Consider the following 8911-nt stretch of genomic DNA (forward strand, 5'->3'; position numbering starts at 1 on the left):
TCGTAACGATTTGTAGTAAGTAACTTTTCCTGAGTTCATGTAAGCGCTGAGTCCAACATGTACAAGTGACGCAGCCACCTGGGGCCTTTCCTCTGAGTACTTAGTAACGTCTGGTACAGTAAACAATAAAAAAAAATCATTTTTATGATCAAGGGTACTTTGCATGTCACGTGATAGTGGTTGAACGGGCTGACACCTTGCAAAGAAGTGCCTTGTTTTCAACGCAACCCTGCAAAATGGGCTCACACAAACCTCGGGGCAGGGAAGAAAACTGAAAGCTAAATGCCAAACCACACAGCTCTGTTGTTCCTTGGCCAAATGAGAAATTCAATAAGGATGAGCTTGGGTCAGGCTTGGGAAGCAGACACAGGGACACCCCACCGACACAGGCCCACTCGGGGTTTTGTGTCCAAGGGGTCTTTAAGAGCATTTTGACTTATATCCAACTGAATCCCAGAAAAGCACCCAGAATCCCACATGGACTGTGCCCTTTGGTTTGAACTGAGAGACCTAAAGGTCTCTATCAATGGAGTCTTCTAGAGCTAAGGGACCAGAGTGACAGATGGCTCGGAGGAGACGTCCTGCTCGCTGGGGAAGTCAGCATGCTCCGTTCGTACAGTGGCCAGACTGCAGTGGTTTCTGAGCCTAACTGATAAATTTATAATAATTGATTTCCGTCCGAAGCCGGGCATTTCTCGGCGGGTGAGCTGTGGCCACTGCAGCTCATCCTCTGCCCCGGGATGTGCTACTGGGTTGTGCTGAGTGCCGAGCTGCTAATGCCTCAGGGCCCAGCTATGTCTGTCCCTGCAAATGAAGGAACCGGGTGGATTTGCTCGGCCCAGGCTGAGCACTAAAGAGCACAAGGATTGGGAGCTGGCGTGGAGGGGACTCCAGACAGGGACTGAAGGATGCCAGCCGCAAGGCTTCCCTGGGAGCCTGTGTCATCACTGTCCGCTGCCAAGAGCGGCAGCACAGGGGGTGGACCAGGCTGGGGGCTGCCCACCGCATTCTGGCATGTTCCATTTCCATTCCTACTCCGAGCTTGGGTCAAGTTTCTGTACCTTTCTTGGCTGCTGTTTCCTTTATCTGTAAAATGGGAATAATAACACCCACCACGCCATGTGGCTACTGATCCCCGAAATGAGAAACTGTAGGTGAAAATCAAACACCTGGTCCAGCAGTGTAAGGTGCTCGAGAGCTGGCACCAAGCGGGAACTAACCAGTGGCTTCGTGAGTGTAGATTTGGGGCACAGAGAACGGCACCCTCAGTTCCCCACCCCCGACAGCTCTCAGCAAGGCCTCAGAATCTTTCAAACACCGTCACTGCAGGGATCTGAACTTGTCCGGAGATGTCACCGAGCCCCTCACTCAGCCGGACAGTCCCCCTCCTGGGAGCTTTCCATGGCCTGCCAGTAGTTCACGAGATCTTCAGGCTTGATATAGTGGCAGGCCACGATCTTCCTAAAGCGGCAGGCGGAGAAGCGCAAGCCCGCCGGGAAGAAGGTCTGCTCCGAGTGCAGCTCCTCCAGGCTGATGCGCAGCTTCTCCAGGCAGAGCCCCACGAACACGTCCTCCAGTTTGAGGTACGGGACGCTCTCCGAGACATTGAGCACCTGGCTCGCCACGTCCCCGGAAAAGACGTAGCCGGTGCCCGAGCAAAACGGCGGGTACTTTTCCCACGGATATTCGTATTTACTGACAAACCACTTATTGAAGCTGTTCCGAATCGGCAACTCGTTCAGTTTTAAGTAGCCGGTGAAAAACCTGCTGGTTCTGTTCTTCTTCAGGAGCAGTTCGGTCAGATAGTTGACGTTTATGAACATGTCGGAGTCTGTCTTCATCACAAACGTGGCCTGAGGACAGAAGTGATGGACCCATTCCATGCCCATCATGGTCTTCAGGGTCAGGTTGTAATAGACGTCCACGAAGTCCTTCTGGATGATATCCCGGTGGCGCTGGCTCTCCTCGGCCACCGCCCTCGTGTCGGCCTCGCTGGCTGTGGTCCCCAGGAGGAAGAGTGCCTTCACTGGTTTTCCGCTCACCGTCCTCTCTCTCCCCCACGTCTGGCGGATGGCCGTGCGGGCATCCAGCTGCCTGTGGGACGAAGTCACCAGCAGGACGAGGAACGGGGGGTTCTGCCTGCAGTCCATATCTGGGAGCTGGAGGAAGTTCCCGTACTCTTTCTTGAAAACAACGGGCTGTTCTTTAAAAGGATTCAGGCTGGACATGCTGACATACAAACAAACGGCCCCCACAACCAGGAGGCTAATATACATCAGTCTCATCTTCGGATTAGCCATCTGAAAGGGACAGGATCAAAGGATTAGACCTCAAAAGCATGAGGGAATGTTTAGCTTGATGCTAGGAGGCTGAGATGGGGGGAAGAGACCCATGTTTCAGGAACTCTGGAATCTCCCTGAACACACAAGTGGGGCGCTGTGGTTAAGCAGTTAAGCACAGAGTGCTGCCAGCATCTTTCACTCCATGGTACCAGATAAAGAACACGAAGATTCGGGGCGTCTGTCCTGGCTCCTCAGCCAGCCAGCCGTGACCCACGGGCGTCTCGGATTCCCTGTCTCTAAGGATATGGGACCAGGTCGCCCACCAGGTCCTCCAGCTCTGCTCTTCTGCGACCCCATGACGAAGCGCAGCTAGACAACCCACAAGACTGGAAACCATGTGTTCCATGCCTAACAGCATGGACTGCTGACATCCTTCTCTGGTCTAACTGAGTGGCATTCTATTGCTCCCAAAAAGAAGCAAGTCCAGGGTTCTGATGGGCACAACTACCTTGAAATTCCATCTCTCCTAACAGTTGTTGGGGTTTTTTATGGTTACTTTTTAAAATCTCCTGTCTGATTCTTTCCTCTTTTTCCCACTCATCTCTGCTATTCTCAGCAAGTTTAGGATCCTCCGTGTTAGTGTTGTAACATTAAGAAAGCAAATAACTCACTTTTTGCTGGACAAGAGGAACCTCTGGTTGGAAAGCTAAGCCACACAGTAAGTGCCAGGAGGAAATTTGTTGCAAAGAGCTGTCAGCATATAACGTTCCACACTATTCAGGTTCTGGGCTTGGTTTGTTTGCCAAAAGTGATGATTCTGTCTCTCAGGAATCACTAGGAAAAAACAAAAAAATAATGTCATTCAAATCACTCGTGTCTTTCTGGCTGTCCTTCGCAAGCTACTGTCTGTAGTGCCCCTGTGCCACCTACTTATGTGACCTCAAGTGAACATGTGAGCACCACCCCTAGCCGTACTTTTCTCATCTGTGAAATGGGCATGGTCAAAGCAGAGTCCACCCCAGGATTCACCTGTCCACAGCAACGACAATATGCAAACGCCCCAGGATCCTTTTAGGCCTAACGGGTTAGGACAGCACCTCGTAGCTTTATAAGAAGACAACAGTAAACTGAAAAATGAGTGACCTTCTAACTTCTCAGGATGAGAAGCATGAGGAGTTGGACTATCTTGTCTACGTAGCAGAGTCTGCGGCTGACGCTGACAGAATGGAACTCAGGGAAGACAGCTGTGTCTTAACAACGTCATCCCGGCTGGGAGGACAGAGGAGTCAGGAAGGAAAGAGACTGATGGACCGACACGCAGGGTTGGTTGTTTTCATGGCAAAAAAAGTACCTCAAAATTTCATTAAGTCGAAATTCTGTTCTAAATATATTCACCAGAAGAGAAATGAAATAAACATGGGGCTTTCTAGAACCTGCTCGCTCTCCAGGAACCCTTTTCCTGGAGGCAGACTTAGCCAAGCTCCAGCTTTGCGGCGAGTTCCTGTCCCTGCTCGAACCCTCAGCCACTTGGGAGAAATCGCAGCGGGAGCCAACATCCGGCGAGACCCAGTGCCTGAGGATGCTGCAATTCTGTCTCTTTCTTTCTCCGTGGGGTTATTTCTCTGCTAGGATGTGCAATGGATCTGGGGGGAGGGGAGCAAACTGCTCTCTCACCTACAACACATTTTAGAGAGAAACATCCAAACCAAATGCAAGGGAAAGATGGTATTTTTCTACTTTGCTTCCTTTCTTGGATAATTTTACTCTTTTTCAATGGGTTGCTTCAATAGTAAACCTTAAATTCTCATTCTCTCCAGTGTGCCTTTTCTCAGGACCCTGCACACGGAGCGAACTCCCCTGGGACGGATGCTCCCCTCAGATGCCAACTGCTTCCCAGGAGGCGGAGCAGACGCCAGGTCCACCTGGCTGCCGCTCCCGGGGGCCGTTTGTGTTCACAGGCAGCTGGAGCATTTTTTCTGCCTGAAGTGGAATTACCAAGAAACAACCTCAATTACACCAATTACAATACCAATTACACCTTGGAATCCCCATTGACAAAGCATTTGTGTCTTTGAGTGAGTCTGTGCTGGGCCTTCAGAGGCCCAGGGAGCCAGCCTTCCACACCATCAGCAGCAGAGACGGGAACAGCACATCTCTGGAAAGGGCAGTGTGTGCCCCCGGTTCTGCCCCCCAGGCCCGCTGGGAGGAGGGAGTCCTCAGCACAGGCAGCTGGGCCTTTCCTGAGACAGGGTCATGCACAAGCTATCTCTGCTGTGGAAGCCCCACCGCCAGACACACGTGGACCAGGCTGCGTGGCCTGGACGGCCGGTCGGTGCCACTGGGCTGGCAACTCCAAGCTCCCGCCTGGCGTCCGGCCCCCTGCCCGCTGCAGCAGGGCTAGCTCAGCATTGGGAGCAGGGGGGCTGCGCAGCTCTTGCAGTGTGATGGTTCATTTTATGTGTCAACGTGACTGGGTCACAGGTGCCCAGACATTTGGTCAAACATTATTTCTGGATGTGGCCGTGAGGGTGTTTTGGGTGGGATGAGCATGTGGACTGGTGGACGAAGCAGATGACCCTCTGCCATGTGGGTGGGTCTGTCTCACCCACACAGCTGAAGGCCTGATCAGAACAGAAAGGCTGGCCCGCCCCTGAGTAAGAGGGGACTTCTCCTGCCTGCCTGCTTGAGCTGAGGCATCGGTCTCCTCCTGCCTTCAGACTTGAACCGAAACATCAGCTCGTCCTGGGTCTCAAGCTTGCCAGCCTGTGGCCTGAAACTCTCGTGGGTCGTCCTGCTTCTCAGACCTTCAGACTCGGGCTGGGACGCACCATCGACTCTCCTGGGTCTCCAGCTTGCTGACTGCAGATCGTGCGCTCTTCAGCCTCCCTGACTGTGGGAGCCGTTTCCTCAAAACAAATCTTCTGCACACAGGCGTCCCTTGGAGATATTGCAGGTTCGGTTCCAGACAACCACAATAAAGCAAGTCACACAATGTTTCTGGTTTCCCCGTGCATATAAAAGTTATGTTCCTACACTATGCTATAGTCTGTTAAATGTGCAATAGCATTATGTTTTAAAAAATAATGTATATAGCTTAATTAAAAATACTTTATTGCTAAAAAATGCTAATGATCATCTGGGTCCTCCGTGAGCCCCACTCTTTTTGCTGGTGGAGCGTATTGCCTCCGTGTCAATGCTGCTGGCTCAACAGCGGTGGCGGTTGCTAAAGGCCAGGGTAATTGTGGCAATTTCTTAAAATAAGACAACAATGAAGTTTGCCACGTTGGTTGACCTTTCTTTCATTACAGATTTCTCTGTAGCATGCAGTGCTGTTCAATAGAATTGTACCCACAGTAAAACTTCTTTCAAAATCGAAGTTGATCTTCTCAAATCTTGTCCCTGCTTTATCAACTTAGTTTATGTAATAGTCTAAATCCTTTGTTGTCATTTAACAATGTTCCCAGCATCATCCCCAGGAGTAGTTTCCAGCTCCAGAAACCACTTTCTTTGCTCATCCCTAAGAAGCAACTTCTCATCTGTTCAAGTTTGCTCATGAGATTGCAGTAATTCAGTCACCTCTTCAGGCTCTACTTCTACTTCTAGTTCTCTTGCTGTTTCCACCACATCTGCAGGTACTTCCTCCACTGATATCTTGAACTGCTCAAAGTCATCCGTGAGGATTAGAATCAACTTCTTCCAAACGCCTGTTAATGTTGATATTTTCACCTCCTGCCGTGAATCACAAATGCTCTTACTGGCATCTACGTGGTGAATCCTTTCCATAAGTTTTTCAATTTACTTTGCCCAGATCCGTCAGAGGAATCACTCTCTATGGAGCTGTACTCTTACAAGATGTAGTTCTTAAATGGTAAGACTTCAAAGTCGAAATTACTCTTTAATCAACTGGTTGCAGAACGAATGTTATGTTAGCAGGCGTGAAAACAACATTTATCTTGTACATCTCCATTAGAGCTCTTGCGTCACCAGGTACATTGTCAATGAGCAGTAATTTTTTGAAAGTAGTGTTTTTTCCTGAGTAGTAGGTCTCAATTGTGGAATTGAAATGTTCGGTAAACTATACTGTAAACAGATGTGTCACCCAGGCTTTGTTGTTCCATTTACAGAGCATAGGCAGAGTAGATTTAGCACAATTTCCAAGGGTTCTAGGATTTTCACAATGGTAAAGGGGCCCTAGTTTCACCTTAACATCACTAGCTGCATCAGCCCCTAACAAGAGAGTCAGTCTGTCCTTCGAAGCTTTGAAGCCAGACATTGATTTCTCCTCTCTAGTTAAGAAAGTTCTAAACAGCATCTTCTTTCGATATAAGGTTGTTTCGTCTATATTAAACTTCTATTGTTCAGTGTAGCCATCTCCATCAATTATCTCAGCTAGATTCTCTGGATAACTTCCTTGCTGCAGCTTCTACATCAGCTCTTCTTGCTTCACCTTGCATTTTTGTTATGGAGACGGCTTCTTTCCTTAAACCTCAAGAACCAACCTCTGCTGGCTGCCAGCTTTTCTTCTGCAGCTTCCTCACCCCCCTCAGCCTTCATAGAATTGAAGAGAGTTAGGGCCTTGCTCTGGATTAGGCTTTAACTGAAGGGAATGTTGTGGCTGGTTTGATCTTCTACTCAGACCACTAAAACCTTCTCCGTATCTGCTCCATTTCGGCTGTTCTGCTTCCTTATCATGCATGTGTTCACTGGAGTAGGACTTCCGATTTCCTTCAAAACCTTTTTGTTTGCATTCACAAGTTGGCTGTTTGTTCAGGAGGCCTCGTTTTTAGCCTGTCTAGGTTTTCCACATACCTTCCTCACTAAGCTTAATCATTTTCAGCTTTCGATTTAAAGTGAGAGATGTGTGTGTTTCCTTTCATTTGAACACTTAGAGGCCTTGTGGGGTCATTAATTGGCCTAATTTCAATAGTATTGCGTCTCAGCAAATAGAGAGGCCCAAGGATAGGGAGAGAGCTGGGGGGACGTCCGGCCAGTGGAGCAGTCAGAACACACATGACATTCATTGATTAAGTTCACTATCTTACATGGGCACGGTTTGTGGCGCCACAGAACAATTACAATAGTAACATCGAAGATCACTGATCATGGATCACTATAACAGATCTAATAATAGTGAAAAAGTTTAAAATATTGCAAGAATTACCAGAATGTGACACAGAGTCATGAAGTGAGCGCATGCTGTTGGAAAAAAAAAATGTGCCAACAGATTTGCTGTACAGAGGGTTGCCACAAATCTTCAACTTGTAAAAAGCACAGTATCTGTGAAGTGCAATAAAGAGAAGCACAATAAAACCAGGTATACCGGGGTGTGTGTGTGTGTGTGTGTGTGTGTGCACATCCTGCTGGTTCTGTTTCTCTGGACAACACTGACTGGTACTTGCAGGGGCCCTGCATCTTCTAAGCAGCCTGTCAGTGACGCTTCAGGGAGCTTATGTTGTTGAGATGGCAAAGGGATTCTTCTGGAAGCCTGTAGAAGAGGTGCCCAGCCATGAAGAGGAGTAGGAAGCTCCCTGAGGAAGAAAGCAGCAGTAAGATCTTCAAAGATACAACCCAGAAAAAAGTGGGGTAGAGAGAGGGGCTTGAGGCAGAGTGGCCGTGCTACGCCACTGTTAGTATCCTGAGGACTCCTCTAAGCTGGCTGGGGGGCTGGGCAGATAGATACCACGTATGAAAGCTCAGGATGTCTGTCTAGTCTTATAACAAAGTTCAACAGTTTCCTTTACTGGAGGAATAAGCTGAGAAGTATTTTAACTATTAAAGGAAATTGGCACAAGGTTAGAAAAAGAGATGAATGATGCAGAATAGAGAGTCCGGAAAAAGACCCACACATATATTGTCCCTGATAAGTGACAAACACACCACAATGATTTAATGGGTAAAGAGTGATCTTTCAATAAAGAATGCTGGGTCGGCCGGGCGCGGTGGCTCACGCCTGTAATCCTAGCACTCTGGGAGGCCGAGGCGGGTGGATCGCTCAAGGTCAGGAGTTCGAGACCAGCCTGAGCGAGACCCCGTCTCTACTAAAAATAGAAAGACATTATATGGAAAACTAAAAACCTATATAAAAAAATTAGCCGGGCATAGTGGCGCATGCCTGTAGTCCCAGCTACTCGGGAGGCTGAGACAGGAGGATCGCTTGAGCCCAGGAGTTTGAGGTTGCTGTGAGCTAGGCTGACGCCACGGCACTCACTCTAGCCTGGGCAACAAAGTGAGACTCTGTCTCAACAAAAAAAAAAAAAAAAAAAAAGAATGCTGGGTCAATTTGATATCCACACAGGTAAGAAGCACCTGACCACTACCTCACACCATACACAAAACCATATCCAGGTGGATTGCATATCTAAAGGTGAAAGCACAACAACAAAACTTATGGAAGACAAGTTTTCTGATCTTGTACTAGGTAATTATTTTTAAACAGGACATAGAACACATACCATAAAAGAAAATGTTGATAAACGGACCTTCAAAAGATACCATCAGGAGAGCGCAAAGGCAAGCCGCAGACCAGGGGAATATATTTGCCATACGCATACATCTCTGACAAAGAAGTATCACCCAGAATATATTAAAATCTCGTATGAATCAGTAAGGAAAGGACCAAAAAACCCCCC

The 8911-nt window shown here is 48.4% G+C and overlaps 1 protein-coding gene across 1 annotated transcript; it reads right to left on the reverse strand.

Annotated features, from left to right (window-relative positions):
• Nucleotides 1–1362: 1362 nt before the first annotated feature.
• On the reverse strand, nucleotides 1363–2300 carry B3GALT5 (beta-1,3-galactosyltransferase 5). The gene has a single exon (XM_069472276.1). It carries the CDS (start codon nucleotides 2298–2300, stop codon nucleotides 1365–1367), a length of 936 nt encoding a protein of 311 aa, XP_069328377.1. The 3' UTR covers nucleotides 1363–1364.
• Nucleotides 2301–8911: the final 6611 nt, after the last annotated feature.

This window comes from Eulemur rufifrons, chromosome 7, assembly GCF_041146395.1.
Source record: "Eulemur rufifrons isolate Redbay chromosome 7, OSU_ERuf_1, whole genome shotgun sequence".
Classification (NCBI taxonomy): Eukaryota; Metazoa; Chordata; class Mammalia; order Primates; family Lemuridae; genus Eulemur; species Eulemur rufifrons.